At 46.6% G+C, this 16,115-nt stretch overlaps 3 protein-coding genes and 2 non-coding genes across 6 annotated transcripts; 3 read left to right on the top strand and 2 right to left on the bottom strand.

Annotated features, from left to right (window-relative positions):
• The first annotated feature begins 461 nt into the window (after positions 1 to 461).
• NDUFB10 (NADH:ubiquinone oxidoreductase subunit B10) lies at positions 462 to 2,098 on the top strand. The gene is made up of 4 exons (XM_031606996.2): positions 462 to 687; positions 947 to 1,085; positions 1,414 to 1,553; positions 1,884 to 2,098. The coding sequence occupies exons 1-4, from the start codon at positions 540 to 542 to the stop codon at positions 1,982 to 1,984; spliced, it is 528 nt and encodes a 175-aa protein (XP_031462856.1). The 5' UTR covers positions 462 to 539; the 3' UTR covers positions 1,985 to 2,098.
• Positions 2,099 to 2,530: 432 nt separating this feature from the next.
• On the bottom strand, positions 2,531 to 4,988 carry RPS2 (ribosomal protein S2). The gene is made up of 7 exons (XM_031606995.2): positions 4,804 to 4,988; positions 4,597 to 4,686; positions 4,243 to 4,350; positions 3,548 to 3,721; positions 3,308 to 3,467; positions 2,896 to 2,987; positions 2,531 to 2,653 (listed from the first exon to the last, which is right to left on the bottom strand). The coding sequence occupies exons 1-7, from the start codon at positions 4,957 to 4,959 to the stop codon at positions 2,573 to 2,575; spliced, it is 861 nt and encodes a 286-aa protein (XP_031462855.1). The 5' UTR covers positions 4,960 to 4,988; the 3' UTR covers positions 2,531 to 2,572.
• LOC149915761 (small nucleolar RNA SNORA64/SNORA10 family) lies at positions 3,061 to 3,198 on the bottom strand. The gene has a single exon (XR_016471822.1). It is a non-coding gene; the product is annotated as a small nucleolar RNA SNORA64/SNORA10 family (small nucleolar RNA).
• A 246-nt stretch (positions 4,989 to 5,234) lies between the features above and the next one.
• On the top strand, positions 5,235 to 16,092 carry TBL3 (transducin beta like 3). 2 transcript variants are annotated; one of them, XM_090151814.1, is made up of 23 exons: positions 5,235 to 5,381; positions 5,803 to 6,312; positions 6,425 to 6,476; positions 6,581 to 6,676; positions 6,905 to 6,952; positions 7,522 to 7,663; positions 8,114 to 8,198; positions 8,369 to 8,539; positions 8,788 to 8,863; positions 9,344 to 9,440; positions 9,742 to 9,947; positions 10,296 to 10,437; positions 10,941 to 10,999; positions 11,280 to 11,383; positions 12,045 to 12,195; positions 12,331 to 12,561; positions 12,754 to 12,824; positions 13,456 to 13,612; positions 14,037 to 14,095; positions 14,585 to 14,688; positions 15,000 to 15,071; positions 15,211 to 15,369; positions 15,902 to 16,092. In XM_090151814.1, exons 2-23 carry the CDS (start codon positions 6,272 to 6,274, stop codon positions 16,012 to 16,014), a joined length of 2,436 nt encoding a protein of 811 aa, XP_090007940.1. In that variant the 5' UTR covers positions 5,235 to 5,381; positions 5,803 to 6,271; the 3' UTR covers positions 16,015 to 16,092. The 2 variants fall into 2 exon arrangements, with proteins under 2 accessions (XP_090007940.1, XP_031462853.2); XM_031606993.2 differs by having other exon boundaries at positions 5,235 to 5,422.
• LOC116237686 (small nucleolar RNA ACA64) lies at positions 5,580 to 5,708 on the top strand. Its single transcript, XR_004168777.2, has one exon. It is a non-coding gene; the product is annotated as a small nucleolar RNA ACA64 (small nucleolar RNA).
• Positions 16,093 to 16,115: the final 23 nt, after the last annotated feature.

The following is a 16,115-nucleotide window of genomic DNA, read 5'->3' as shown; positions in this document are numbered from 1 at the left end:
TGGGATAGAGATTGAGCCAGCAGGCACAGTGAGCACAGTGAAAAGCTGTGGTGAGGTGCGAGCCAGCCTCTGCCCTCAGGTAACAACGACAGGATGAGAGGCGACGGCCTCACGTTGCACCAGGAGAGATTCAGGTGGAAAGTGAGGAAACCATTCTCTGGAAGAGCAGTCGGGCACTGGCACTGCTGCCCAGGGAGGGCGTGGGGTCACCATCCCTGGAGGTGCTCAAGGACCGTGGAGATCCAGCACTGAGGAACAACATCAGTGAGCACAGTGGGATGGCTTGGGGTTGGACTTGGGATCTTCTTTCTCAACCTTAGCGATACTACGTTTTTATGCTGGAAAACGTGAAGCCAGCCCTCGCCTAACCGCCATAGCAGCTAGGCCGCGGGCGGACTACAACTCCCAGCATGCACCGCGCCCCGAGGGAGCATGCGCAGAGCCGCGCCCTCTGACCTCTGCGTCCGCCGCCGCCGGCGCTGTGTGGGGCGCCGCCATCTTCTCCTCGTCCCCGCCGTCCGCCGAGCCCCGCCGCCGCCATGCCGGACGAGCCGGACCCGGAGGTGTACAAAGCGCCGCCGAGCCGTACTCCGGTCTTGGAGAGCACCTCGACTCTGCCCAACCCGGTCACCTTCATCCAGACCGCGTTCAACTATGTCATCGATGCGCCCGTTACCTTCGTACGAGGTACAGACCGGCCCACCGGGCTGAGCGCGGCCTTCCCGCTCCCGTCGGAAGGGCCGCGACGCGGTGTGGGGACGGGGACACCGGTACGGGAAGGAGGCAAGGACACGGGACAGACATAGGGACACGGGGGCACAAGGACACGGCCGGCGGGACAGACGCGGGGACACGGGCTCAGGCGGTGCACGCAGCGGTGGTGGCACAGACAGACGCACCGACACAGCGGGCTGTGAGGTGCCTGACTGTGCCGCTGCTGTTGCAGAGTGGATCGAGCGCCAGCAAGCCAAGAACAAGTCCTATTACTACCACCAGAAGTTTCGCCGTGTGCCCGACGTGAGCGAGTGCCTGGAGGGGGATTACCTCTGCTTCTATGAGGCTGAAGCGCAGTGGAGGAGGGACAGGTACGGCTGGCACAGGGCTGCCCCCAGCAGGCAGTCACAGAGCGCTCCCGCTCTTCTCGGTCAGCTATGGGTGTCGCAGGGGTTGGCTTGGAATCACATGGATTTTGGGGTGTTGAATAGTTACCTAAGCCACTGTGTCTACCCCCTTAAACCCCCTGGGTGGTTGTAGTCCTGCTGTCTCCTGGAGCCTGCTTAGCTGGGCAGGCTGGCATTATTGTCATCCTGCATGACCTGATTTTTGCAGCACTGAATTTCTGTTATCACCCCTTTGTTCTGCTCTTCTGTAGTCCATGTGCTGCAGTTGCATTCCTACTCATCTCCCACACAGGTTGGTGGATCAGCAGATTGTGGAGATAATCCGGGAAAGGCTCGGTGCATGCAAGCATAGGGAAGGACCAAACCATTTTCAGAATTGTGCCAAGGAAGCGAAGCAGCTTGCACAGGTTACCAAAGCCTACCAAGACAGATGTGAGTACAGCAGCCTTCACATCCCCTTTAGCTGTAACAGCATATGGGGAAAGGAAGGTTCAAAAGATCTCATCTTTGCTTTAAAACTCCCTCTTGGAAAATGCTACAGATCTGGGCTCAGCATTCAGATGTGCCATACCCACCACTAGGTGGGTCACCTGGGCAGTGACATTTCAATAAGCACAGCTGACACTCCTGCAGTACCCAGAGCTGTGTGCATTTCTCTCAGCACTGCAGCTTGAGTGCCACACTTCACCTGGGTCAGACCTAGTTCCTCCTAGTTGCTGAGGGCTACTTTTCAGACATTCACACGATTACCTTTCCTTTTAGATGGTGATCTTGGTGTCCACGGAAATGCCAGGACATGTCTGATGAAGCAGAAGCACAGGATGATAGAAGAAATGAAGGCACAAGAAAATGCATCTCAGTAGATACAGAATAATTAGCACCTCCATCAGTGGTGCTTTTATCAAATCCTGTGTTGCATCTGTGAACTGTGATGTTCTACAATAAACTTGCAAACCCAAACATCTGCCATACCATTAGCATAGACTCATTCTTTGAAGAGGTGTGGAAAAACTTAAAATTCTTCCTTTTCTAGATCTGCATTCCAGTTGGTTGCTACCACCCTCTAAACAAAGTGAGCTCCACATACCCACCCCAGCTGTGGGGACACCCTGGGGTGTCCCTGCTGGATTTCTCCACTACTACAAACCATTAATTCTGCTCTACCCAACCATGGTAGGGAGCACCCTCAGAGTAAACGTGCTATGAAAGGATAGTATAAAGGCATATTATTCCCCTCTCTTTAGTTATAAACCCCACTCAGGATTAATACGCAGTTAACAAGGGTTAGTGTAAAACATTGTTCCACCCAGATGTTCAGGCTGTAGCCCACCTACATCTCCAGCCTACTCAGATCCCAAGCACGGACTTAATCCATCTACCCAACGCAAAAAGCATCAAATCAAACCAACTTCTTGTCCACTGACCACTTTATTGTCTTGTACAAAAACCACTTAAGTAGTTGCCACAGCAGCTGCCTGGGTTCTCTGCACTGAGACTCTGGTGTGGGTCTTAGCCAGATGATCAGTGAACTCCTGGATAAAAAGAAAAATAGCATTTAATTTCTGTAAACCACTGTGATAGCCTTCTCAGCATTGTAACCCCTTTCGACAAGCTGTGTACACTTGGATGGGATTTTCAGATACAGTGTACTGTGTCTTAATATTTCACTTCTTTCTTTCTTCTTGGACCATGAAATACTATTAAGTATTACCCCAAACTTATCAGCTATCAGGATAACATAAGCTGGCAACTGAAGGAAGCATTGCATGTGTACCTGGTAAGGAGACTTGGTGAAAACAGTCTCTTTCCAGAGGTCAGGAGTCAGGTAACTGTATGTCTTGGAGATGGCATCAAAGGTGGCCTTAGCTATGGAAAAAAGTTAAACATTGCACATCACTGTTACAGAAATGAACTCCTGTATCCACTTACTCATCTCCAGAAGTGTAGAATTTCAGAGGAAACAGAGAGACCATAAGAAGATCTCTCTGTTATACTCTTAAAATTCAGTTTCCTTTCTCTCTCCATTTACGACAATTACACTACTTCAAGCAAGTGCAACCGCGCAGATTGGGAGATTGGGAGCTTTCCATTTAACATGGATTTAACAATACCACAGCATTATTTTCCCTTTCAGTAAAACAGAACACACACATAGCTAAACTACAACGCAATAACCTCACACTTACCAAAGTTGCCAAGTGTGGCAGTACAACCCCTGGCTGAGGTATAACAGTCATCAATTCCAGCCATCATCAGCAGCTTCTTGGGAACAGGGGCAGACACGATGCCTGTACCACGAGGTGCTGGGATCAGACGCACCAGGACAGATCCACACCGCCCAGTAACCTATGAGCACAACAGGTTACAGCTTCCACAGCACACACCACAGCGTGACTCACAGGCAATGCACAGCAAGCTGTTCTTACCTTGCAAGGCACGGTGTGAGGCTTGCCGATCTTGTTCCCCCAGTAACCTCGTCGCACTGGTACGATGGATAATTTAGCCAAAATGATTGCCCCACGAATTGCAGTAGCAACTTCTTTAGAGCATTTAACACCAAGACCAACATGGCCATTGTAGTCTCCAATGGCAACAAAAGCCTAAAATTGAAGGAAAGTTTTCAGCCAAGGCTTTGTCATGTAGGAACACACTCTCAGCAGAACATAATCCAGCAGGATCTCACCATAGATAACCACAAGCATACAATCAATATTTAACAGCTACAGTACACTACAATTAAACAGTTATTGAAGCAGCTCCTATAGCTTATACAGTTATGAAGCTTAGTAAGGTGCTGGAAGAGGCTGCCCAGAGAGGTTGTGAATGCTCCATCCCTGGAGGTGTTCAAGGCCAGACTGGATGGGGCTCTGAGCAGCATAGTCTAGTATTAAATGTGGAGGTTGGTGGCCCTTGTTGCAGAGGTGATTTGGAGCTTGGTGATACTTGAGGTCCCTTCCAACCCAGGTCGTTCTGGGATTCATTATATTTGAGAAGCACATTTCTCCCCTTACAGTTTTGCTTTCTAGATTAAAAGTAACAAAGGAAAATTGGGCTTTAGATTCCTGATACACAGCTATCACAATCCCAATGTTCAAGAAAAAAAATCTGCAAAAGAGATTACCTTAAACCTGGTACGCTGACCAGCACGCGTCTGTTTCTGGACAGGCATGATCTTCAACACCTCATCTTTCAGAGAAGACCCCAGGAAGAAATCAATGATCTCTGACTCCTACAAGATTCAGCCAATTAATCACACACAGCCACACTTCTTAGCTGTGATCTCCACACAAAACAAAATAAAACACACAAATCTCACTGCTCTTCCCTACAAATGAGCCCAGCGTAAACTAAATAGCAACACGGCTCAACTTGTGCTCTCTAAATAACAAATGCAGCAACTAATGCTAATTTCACAGTTCAGACCGAGATCCTGCTGCACGCTGCTCACCAGCTCTGAGCATCCACAGAACCTCACCTTGATGGGAAGGGAGAAGAGGTAGATCTCCTCCAGAGACTTGATCTTCATATCCTTGACCAGGCGACCAAGTTTGGTGACAGGAATCCACTAGGGAAGAAACAAGCAAACGACAAAAAGGCTCGCAGCAGCTTCTAGAGGAGCTGTAAGCCAACACCACCCAAGTCGGGCCGACATAACCCTCCCCGCCCTGCTGGTGCCACTTACTTCTTTATCCTCTGCTTTGCCCCCGCGGGCCCCGCGGCCTCTCCCTCGGCCCCTACCACGGCCGCGCCCGCGGCCCCGCAGCCCGGTCCCGAAGCCGCCGCGGAAGCCTCCTCGGGCGGCTCCTGCCCCTCCTGCAGCACCGGCGTCGTCCGCCATTTGCTATCCAAAAAGAAAGAGGCGTTAGCTAAAACACCGCCGCTCGCCATTAGAAATAACCACGCGGCGCGGCCACAAAGCCCGGCCGGGACCCATCCGGCGAGGCACGGCCGTCCCCGCGCCGCAGGCGGCTCAGATGGGCGCGGATAGAGCGGAGGTGTCACACAGCCGCCTCACCGCCGCCACCCCCACTTACGTGTTCGTAGAGTAGAAGGCCGCCACTTGCCGCCGTTCGGTATTTATAGTCAGAGTGTTCTCGCGAGAACACCTTCAGCTGTGCCGGCCCGGCGCGCTGAATTCAGAATACACTACAGCGCAGAGAGGGCGCCATCCGCTTACTTATACAGGGTGCAGGGCGGGAGGGCAACTGGAAGCTGTGCGCATGTGCTGCCTCTACGCATGCGTACATTCATGGTATAAAGGTACGCACACGTGGGGCTGTTGTCTGATAAGCGTGGAAGTGGTGAGTTGGGTTGTTTTGTGTGGGGTGGGCAGGCGTGGTTTGTTCGCTTCTTTTTTTTTCTTCTATCTTTTAGCAGCGTTTAGAGCTTTTAAGCCTTTGTTGGGGTTTTATTTCTGTTGAGGGCTGTTAGTGAGCAGGCTGGGAAGGGGCCTTTGGCACAGTCTGAAAATCACCTGCGGTCTCTTGTGGCCTCTGGTGAGATAACCGTGCCGACAGCATAGGGAACATCAAAGCTTATTGCCCACGGTGACGGTGTGTGGGGAGTGAAACCCATGTTCCCATAACTTCATTGAAAGACCCTGGGGGTGGCTGAATGGGGGGCCGGGTGGGCCTTGCACTGTGGTGAGGGCAGTGTGTGAGTGCTGTGAGTCTCCCTGCAGGTGTAGCAGCCCGGCTAAGATCCTTCATGTGAAGATAAGACAAAAAGCGTCTTTGTGAGAAGTGCAGTGGAGGATTTACAGTTGGAATACTTCAAAGCTCTACAGAACGGTTATAAAAGAATGATTATATAAGTAAAGCGAGTACTTTCAATAAAAATTTACTTGCTTGAACACTTATTCGAGTCCTGTTACTTGTATTTTCGTACAGTCCACAAACTCTATCAGGGGTTTGAAGGTGGGTGTAGTGCTGGAACACAGCCCGGATCAGCGGGAGGCCGTTACCAGCAGCCTTCCGTCCCGTAACGGCAGCGCTTCGTCCAGCCGGAAGGGGCTCCCACGTGGACGGGCAGAGCGGGTGCTTCCTGTGTCTGGCCGTGCGTCATTCACATGCGCCGGAAATCCAACTCCTGCAGCCGGAAGTCCCGCCCTCAAACCCCGGAAGTTGCCCGCACGCGGAGCGCGGGGTGCCATGGCCACGGCGGCGGGCAGCGCGGTGCGCTTCAAGAGCAAGTAAGCGGGGCTGGGGCTGGACTGTGCGTCCATAAGTTTCGCCTCCGGGAGCGGCCGAGCTGCGCTGTCTTCGCTTTAACGATCTCTCCACGCATTTCCCTTCCCCTTTCAGTTATGCTGTGTCGAGGAAAATCGAGCCGTTCTACAAAGGAGGGCGAGTGCAGGTAATGGTCACATACGGTCAGTGCCTCTAGAAAGGGCTGGGGCCCTGCTACCGGCTGGGCCGCCCTCACTGCCTGCTCTCAGCACTCCATCCTCTGTTTTCTAGGTAAGCCGGGATGGAAAGTTCATGTTCTGCCCCTGTGGGACCAAGTTGAATGTGATCGATGTCGAGACGGGAGCTCTGCTGCACAGCCTTGAGCAGGTGAGGAAACACTGGAGCATTTCCCGCGGCTCTCAGGCATCGTGACTGATGTGTTTTGAAGCTTTGGGGAGTGGGAATAGAGGGGGCTGAGAACTGCAAACCTGGCTGGGGTTTGCGTTGTTCATCACTGTGTGTGTTGCTTGGGTCAGTAGAAGCTGTGGCAGAGGAAGGCTTGAGAGCACTCTGAAGCAGTGAACGGATGAATAACTGTTTTTATCACTTTTCAAGGATGACCAAGAGGACATCACTTCATTTGTTCTCAGCCCTGATGATGAGGTATGTGTATGGCTGTGTTTGTTGTGTGTTTTTCTTTCTTGGGCCTCCTGATAAGTCCAGTGAAGACTGAGGAGTGTTCTGCCTGGAATATCCCCAGGGAACTCTGTGGAGTCTGTCATCTCTTCTGGGTTCAAGTCAGATATAGGAATTACTGTTGTTTTGTTTTATTGTAATTAACTACAAAGATGCATCTAGGGACAGGAATACATTTTAATCTATTCTGTATATATGCAGAAGCTCTATTAGTTGATATTTCATTTAAATCCGGAGTTTCTTCTAGCTGCATTTCAGCACCCATGCACATGCTGAAGCACTGCAAGTCAGAGCTTCTGGGAGAGGTTTCCTGTTGTTTCTGATATTTGTCTCTCAGTTTTGAGGAGGTCTTTGTGGACACTTGTTAAGCATTTGATGCATTTCCTAACATATTTTTGGAACAAGTGGTAGTCTTATGAATGAGTATCGAGATACTGAGGTTCAAGAACATCAAAGTAATCAATATTTGTGTTGTTTGTGTATGGTCACTGATAGAAATGGCTGACCTTGCTTTCTTTTGCCTTGCTTTTCCATAGATTCTTGTGACAGGAAGCCGAGCCCTGCTGCTGAAGCAGTGGAATTGGCGAGAGAACAAATGTGTGCGCACGTGGAAGTCAGTGCACACAGCACCAGTGGCTACCATGGTCTTTGACTCTACTTCAACACTGTTAGCCACAGGTATGATCCTATTTCAGCCTAGCTCAATGCAGCATGAGGTGGTGAGCTCTCTATTACATACATGATCATAAGAGGCTTTATATATATGTAAGGTGTCTTATTGAGAGAGTTCTTCCAGTACTCTAAAATATTCTTAGTAAAGTGCTGGCAAATATCAGGGATTTATGAGACAGCGTGGCATAGTTAGTCTAAATGTACAGTTAGGGTTCCTTGAAGATGGAAGGCAGGCACGAACTCTAATGTGTCAGTTTTACTTGAAATTTCTTTTCTGTAAGCAGTCAGATTTTGTCTAGCTCTCTGTAAGTGTGAAGTACTCATGAACTTCTCTTGGTGTGGATGGCTGTTCCTGGATTCATTTTTCTTTCTGCTGCCTTTGTTACTCATTAAATTTTGCAGCTGTTGCAGTGTTGGACCCTCTTTCTTCATTCTTGTATGCTCTTCTTTTCCAAGGTGGCTGTGACAGCACCATTAAGATCTGGGATATGATCAAGCAGTACTGCACACACAACCTGAAAGGATCTTCAGGAGTTGTACAGTAAGGATGAGCCCTGTTTTTCAGTCACTTAATGTGATGCCTGCGTGCTGGGATTGATGTGAATTGTCAAATTCTGTGTGTAGAATGCATTTCTATTTAAATATTTGTCTAATGCAAAGAAGGTGCCAGGCAGCTTATTCCTACTCCATTCAAGTGTTTCTCCTCTCTAGCCTCGTTGAGTTCCACCCTGATATCTCCCGTCTGCAACTCTTCTCCTCTTCAATGGACTACAAAATCCGAATTTGGGATCTGAATTCCAGCAAGTGTGTGGCTGTGCTGGATGGCCACTTCAGTGCTGTCACCTCCCTGGCATTCACTGCAGATGGAAACACGTTCATTAGGTAAAAAAAATGCAGAGGCTTAACTTTTTCATTAACCCTGGCTCTTGGCAGAGATTGGGTGCTTGAGTGAAGTTCGGGTGGGGTAGTTTGTCCTGTGGGGGTAAGAACTGCTAGAAGTATCCAGTCTTAACTTGACAGTGCATTGTGGACTTCTTCAGACGGATGCTGAGCCTCCCACAACTCCAAATTTGAATTTAGAGATTGAGTTGAATGTTTTTTAATGCTGAAACTGCTTTTTTATCTTGTAGTTCTGGCCGTGATAAAATCTGCATGGTGTGGAACCTGAAAACCAGAGAAAGTAAACGAACTGTCCCTATCTATGAGGTGAAATTGCATTTTTTTTTTAATTCCTTTGAGATCCTTTGTAGGTCGCAGTTGTCTTTGTAGGTTTATGTAAGGTTTATGTATATAATGTATGATTTCTTACATGTATGTAAATAAAATGTGGGTTTTTATATATTTTGATGTGAGACTACTCTATCTGTAATTTCCAAAGGCCTTTAAACTCTGTCTGAAGCTGTTTATTATCTCTGTACTTGCTTGGTGTAGTTGTGCCTGGGCAATTTGTAGAAATGTATGCCACCTATGCACCATTTCTGGAGAAGGAAGGAGGGACAGTTGCTAGAAAACTTTGTTCTTGCTTTGTATCTGCCAGCCTTTTCTAGGCACCTGTGTAGTGTAGTCTGGGGCAGTGAAGCATGGTTTGTGTGCTTTTTGGCACTAAAGTGCTGTTAACACAGCTGCTTGCTGCAATGGGATTCTAACCCTTTGTGCTAAGCTGGTGTTTGGCCAACTCCTTTGTAGAGCGTGGAAGCTGCCATCTTGCTGCCTGAACAAGGAGATTTCTCTCAGCTGGGTGTGAAGAAACAAGGGCTGCATTTTCTCACGGCTGGCAGCAAAGGTGAGCATCCTGTCATGTTGCTGCTGAAGTTAGAGGCCAAGGAAGGACTGTGCTTAAGGTGCTACGTTGCTGTTGTTCCTGGGATATGTGGTTTGTGTGGCAGGAGCATTGGGCTGAAATCTTGGGGGATGGAGAGCAAAGCCTTCTCCTGATTTCCTCCAATGATAGCAGATGAGGAACACTTATCAGACCTTAAGGCTGTGTGGCTTTTACCACTACACAGTGCCAAGGTTTGTTTTATATTCCTTGAACAATCACTGTCTAAAACAGTGGCTCTGACATAATTTCTATTATTTGCTAGGGGTCTTGAAAATCTGGGAAGTTGCTACAGCTGCTTGTGTGTACATCCAGCCTGTGCCCTTTGAGCCTGTGGAGTCAGAGGAGGAAGCCAGTGAGCACAGCCTCACCCACTGCATGCTTGTGCCTGAGAGAAATGAGATAGTTACAGTGTCTGTGGAGCACAACATTGTTTTATATGATGCTCAAACTCTTCAGCTGAGGAAGCAGGTAACAACCCTCACCCTTTTTTCTTCTTTTATCAGTATTTTAGGCTCAGCTTTGTTTCTAGTGAAAGGTTTACTCTTGAAATAACAAGCTTTATTGTTGAAAGCTTGTTCCTGAACCATTCCTTGGTTACAAGCCAGGAAGCCAGTTTCACTGGTGGAGTTGGAGGAATATTGCACAAATAAAGTCAAATAGAAAGCAGAAGAGGCCCAGACAAAAATCCCTTCTGTATTGCAGCTTATGTCTAAGAAGATCAGAATGAAATGAAAGATAATGAGAATGCAGCCTCACTGAGAATGGTACCATTTGGTGCCTCACTCTGTTAAACTTTTTCTGTTCTGCCATCCTCAGCTTGTGGGTTACAATGATGAGGTTCTGGATGTGAAGTTCCTCGGGCCTGGTGATTCTCACATTGTTGTGGCTACCAACAGCCCTCAGCTGAAAGTGTTCGAACTGTCAACGTCACACTGCCAGATCCTCTATGGCCACTCAGGTGTGTGTGGTCAGCTCTAATGGAGATGGGTGGAAGATGTGGAAGTATTTCTCTATCCCACTTCTCTCACAACTCTTCTGTGAGGACTGGAGTCACCGGGCTCTGTCTGGAGTAGCATCACAATTTATTTTAGTGGTTTGGTTGTTGTTTTTTTAATTTTGTGGGCAAAGTATTTATTTATACACTCCTGATTTTGCAAATGTTGCTTTATCTTTATCCAGGTCTGTCAGTTCAGTCCTTCTCACTAACTGAAATCAGTTTAGTTTGGAGTTGAGGGTGTAGGTGTGGGAGTGCTTGCTCTGAATGCTGTTTTGTGGCTGCAGTGACAGACCTGCACCAATCCCATAAGCAACTTGTCACTTCTTAAGGAGTGCAGATATGTTCCTGAGTCTCTCAAACCTGGCCCTAATCATTGAGCTGTGGACTCCATACTAATTAATACATTTCTGTTGTCTGATTTCAGTATTCCTTTGCATCCAGCTGTTTTTTCTTCCTCTGTTTAGAAACAATTCTTGCTTTGGATGTCTTCAGGAAAGGCCTGATGTTTGTAAGCTGTGCTAAGGTACGTAGGCGTTCTTCACTGAATGAAACTTCATTGCTAGTGATCTTTATGGATAGAGTTGTTATATTCCAGTATGGCAGAGAGGGCTTTTGTTAAGATGGCAGTTCTGACTGCTACATCCCTAAAATACAAGAGCCTTCTATTATACCTTTTAAATGTTGCTCCCTTGCTCTGATGAATGCAGGCAAAGATACAGGCTTAAAAGCCACTGAATAGCCAGGCTTACAGATGTAATAAATGTGTGGAAGGCTGATCTCTTGTCTGTTCTTTCCCATTACAGGACAAAAGCATTCGAGTGTGGCGGATGAATAAAGATGGAAGGGTGGTCTGTGTGGCCCAAGGATTGGGTCATGCTCATGGGGTAGGCGCTGTCTCTTGCTCAAGGTAATAAAAGTTAAACAAAGTTTTACCTTTGCAAGCATGAGTCACGGCTGCTTTGCTGGTCCTCAGTGAATGTTTTGGTGAACGTCTGTTTCTGAATAACATTGTTTGTCATGTTTGAATCCAGCTTGTCACAGTGCTCTGAATTGAAGGAAGAATGTTTGTGGTGTTCTTTCTAGAATGCACATTTGTCCATAAGCTGTGAAGCTTGCATTTCTTTGTCAGTCTACCTTCTGTTTGGCTTAAAGAGCAGCAGCTGCTTAATTTGCCAGATAATGCTCAAGTAATTTGGAGAGACTGACTGGGGAATGGAGGGAGTATTCCTATGAAGGTTCTTGCTTAAATAGTGTATCTGTTTATGAGCTCTTCTACTCTGTTTGTGCTGCCTAGCAGTCTGGAAGCCCAGCTTGTTCAAAAGTTGCCATATACCTTAGTGTGCAGATGAAGAAAGCTAGTAGTGTTCTTGGCTAACAGCTGAATAGACGGAGGTTATCCCAGGGACTTAAGTAAAATGAAAGACAACTTTCAAAAGCACTCACGCTCTGTTTAATGTCACAGCAGAGTGACTGTGAATTCTGACTGGGGAGAAGGCCTTTTCTCAGTGCGGTGAAAACCACTCTTCTGCTTTCTTGTGCTTGGCATGCTTTTTTTCCTCTCCTTTCAGGTTGAAAGAAAGCTTTATAGTGACAAGCAGCCAGGACTGCACAATAAAAGTGTGGAATATCCCAGAATCTCTCACTTCCAAAGCAAAAGCAGCCTTGATCTCCAGTCCAGAAACACTTCATGCACAAGTGACTGAGAGAGGTCATGACAAGGTAAAGTTCCACCTGATGCGAGAGCATATTTTTAGTACTGAAGTGCTCTCCTGTTTTATACCCTGCAATTCCTAGCTGTCTGACAGCAAAAGCAGACTCAAACTGCTTTGCTCTCTATTTCTGTGACTTTTCCAGGACATAAACAGCGTGGCAGTTTCTCCAAATGATAAGCTCATTGCCACGGGCTCACAGGATCGGCTGGCCAAGCTGTGGTCCTGTTCTGATTGCTCTTTGCTGGGTGTCTTCACTGGACATAAGCGTGGAATCTGGTGTGTGCAATTCTCTCCAGTGGATCAGATTTTGGCCACCTCTTCAGCAGATGGAACCCTAAAGCTTTGGGGTCTTCAGGACTTCAGTTGTTTGAAGGTAATGACAGCTCAGATTGCTCCTTGCTCTAGGCAACTTTCACATGTTACAGAGATTGATTTATTTTATATATATATATTTTTAATTTACCTATCTCGGCTTTGATAGTAAGTATTATTCCCTTGAAAGAGGATCTTCTTTGAGAACCTGGCAACAGCTCTAATACTTTAAAGCGTCTTTCTTGTTTTCCAGACCTTTGAAGGTCATGATGCCTCTGTACTGAAAATCATTTTTGTAAGCCGAGGAACACAGCTGCTCAGTGGGTAAGTGCCTACACAAGGAGCCAGAATTAATCAGAAAACATAGCTGGTATGAGCAGAAAGATTGTGCAGTGGATTTAGTTTTAGAAAGACTGATAGAAGGGTGCCGTGTTTATGCCATGTGGCAGAGACGTGGCTTGTTTTCCTCTCCAGTTACACCGTGTTTCCAGTGAGTTCCACTGACATTGCTGGGTTAGTGACATACACCACAAGGCAGAGCTAAGGATGCATTTCACCCTACTGCTTTTGGTAATGCAAGAGCAGCCAAGGCTAGACTCTTACTGTTAGCTGCAGAGGGTTTGTTCTCCAGCTAGAAGCAGGGAAGAATGCAGTTTATGTCCTGAACTGCCCTTTCTTACAGAAAGGCTGAAATGTAACAGACCAGAAATGCCAACAGAGCATATGAAGTAGTGTAGGTAATAGGGCATTCCAAGATGGAATCATTTGAGGGGATGCTAGAACTACCAGGAAGAGGTTGAAATTCTTTAGATCTCTCAAGATGTTTGGTTAATTCTGCTCATGTTTGGTAAGTGTTGGAATGAGTTTATTCAATATTTTGGGTGGGATAGAGCAAGAATGGTCTATCCAGTGATTCTCTGAGATTGTGTTTTTGTTTTTTTTCTTCTTCCAAAAGTGGTTCTGATGGTCTCTTAAAACTCTGGACAATTAAAACGAATGAGTGTGTAAAAACATTAGATGGCCATGAAGATAAAATTTGGGGTCTTCACTCTAACAAGCAAGACGACATGGTTGTGACAGCATCCAGCGACTCCTCCATCACACTATGGAAGGTACAGTGCAGGGTCTTTGTGTCTCTTCTCTGGGTTAGTGGTCAGAATGCATTTGCAGCATTCAGTGTCTCAGTGATTTGTTCCTCACTGTTCCAGCATGATACATGTTGTTCTCATCTTATGCACCTTGCAGTTACATCATGAAGATGTATCTTGGATATTTTTTATTTTATCTGGTTTGGGTTTTTTTGGCCATATTGAATTTTTCCTGTTGATGCTTTAAAAGTAACAGGAGTTGGTCTTTAAGTGGCCTTCCCAGCACTGGTCTTCTAGAGAGAGCTTGGAGGGAATTGTGAGTTGCTGGATTTAAAATGTAAATGACTTGACCTGGAGATCTTGCTGCAGAGATGATTTTCTCATCACTTAGTGACTCTTTCATCTGAGTTAAAGCAAGGTTTGACAAAGTTATATCCTGGTTTTATAGGATGTCACTGAAATTGAACAGGAAGAGGCACAAGCTAAACGGGAGGAGCAGATTATGAAGTAAGTTGATTCTGGGTAGTAGTGGGCCATGAAAGGTGTGTTATGTCTGGTTAAACTCTCCACACTTAGAGCCATCCAACTCCCCCGAATTTGAAGGCTGTCCTGTAGAGATTCAAATGCTGCCATGGCACCAGTAGGCTTTTCTGCTTTGTAGAGGTTTAATTCCTGCAAATCCTTGCTATAATATTGTCAGCTTGATAATGGGTTGGTTTCATGCTTGTGCTACTAAGATAAGGCATGTCAAACCACTGAAACCTACTTTCATTTTGTCCCGCTTCAGTCAGCATTGAGTAATTCAAGAATCCCTTGAACGTGCCTAGGGTAATTATCTCCACAATGAGGGCACTGAACCATTCACTGGCATGCACTATTAACTTCATGGCATTAAACCTCTGCACACCATTACTGCCAAATCAGCTACTTTCTGTACTGAATGCTGTGCCATCAACCACATACTTGTCTCATACTCCTGACTGATTTGTTTTCCAGAGAACAAGAGCTTTCTAACCTGCTTCATGAGAAAAGATACCTCAAAGCATTAGGTTTGGCAATCTCTCTGGATCGTCCGCACACAGTGTTGATGGTCGTTAAGGGTGAGTTCACATTGTACTCTGAAGATTTTTTTTCTGCCCTCTCTGCTTTCCATCTCTTCCAAATAGACACTGACTGAAGTCAGACACAGACTACAGTTTGAAATTTTTAATAAACTAAAATTAAAGTAAATTATTAAAGTCAAATGATCTGAAAGCCTCTATTTTACCGTTTTCCACTAACTCCTAAAGGTTTGGAACTGTCACAAGGAATGTTATTTTCCACAGAATCCGCGGTGTAGGAGGAAGGCATGGGTCTTGTTCTTGAAAGTTTTTTTTTTTAATTTCCCTAATCCTTAATTTCTTCTTTTTAGCCATCCTCAAGGAGAGTGATGGAAGAAAGCGCTTGGAAGAGAACATTGCTCGGTTGCGGAAGGATCAGAAAGGTTTGTTACTGCATGGTTTTAGAGCTCAAACCTTTCAGATTTGGGGCTTATTTTCTGAAGTGAAATTAAAGCTGATCTCTGAGACAGAGGAGATGTTTTCTTGCACAGGCAGTATGCACAGATGTCCTTCTTTCCCTAGAGGCAGTGTTAACATTCTTGGTGACATGGAATACAAACTCTCGAAACTGCCATGAGGCTCAAGCTGTCATTGAAACCCTCCTGAAGCATGAAGCACCAGACAACCTCCTGCAGTACTCGGGCATTAAATCTGCTGTGGAGTCCCTGCTGCCTTACACCGGTGAGCGGTGCTGCAGGAACAGTTGGGCAGTGGGCAGGTTAATCCAGTCTAGAGCTGTTGGGAGGTGCCTGCAATGATGTGCCGTGGAACTTGATTGTATCCAATCTCAGCTGCCCTCTGCTCATGTGAGATCTGAACTCTCTCCCTGTTTTGTGCTCTGGGTGCACAGAGAGGTTGTGGATCTTCCATCCCTGGAAGGATTCAGGGCCAGGTTGGATGGGGCTTTGAGGACTGGTCTAGGGGAAGGTGTCCCTGCCTGTGGCAGTGCTGTTGGAAGTAAATGAGCTCTGAAGTCCCTTCCAACTCACATCATTCTAAGATCCTGGTGTTGTGTGACGTAGTGCCTTGTGACATCTCTTTATTGGCTTGGACAGAGAGTTTTTCCACAGTTTGTGCCTCTGTGAGGTCTCCTCTTAAGTTGTGAATGTTCCATCTGCTCACTTCTAAACAGAAGAGAGTTTTTTTTTTTTTTACTCATTTCTGGTAAACTTCTCCCCATGTGATACCAACCACCAGTTTTCTTTCTTTGCAGAGCGCCACTTTCAGAGGCTGAGCCGTTTGCTGCAGGCCTCCATGTTCATTGACTTCATGTGGCAAAACATGAAGCTGTCTGATGTGTCACATCAGGAGGATGTGATTTTGTGACTCTTCCCTCACCAGCTGCTGTTTCCTGACAGGAGCCCGAACTGCTTTCCCACCAGATACAGCAACTGGAATACTCTGTATTTTATAATATCTTTTTTTTT

The sequence above is a fragment of the Phasianus colchicus genome, chromosome 16, assembly GCF_987193195.1.
Source record: "Phasianus colchicus chromosome 16, bPhaCol1.hap1.1, whole genome shotgun sequence".
Classification (NCBI taxonomy): domain Eukaryota; kingdom Metazoa; phylum Chordata; class Aves; order Galliformes; family Phasianidae; genus Phasianus; species Phasianus colchicus.
This window is presented reverse-complemented; position numbering and strand designations above follow the sequence as displayed.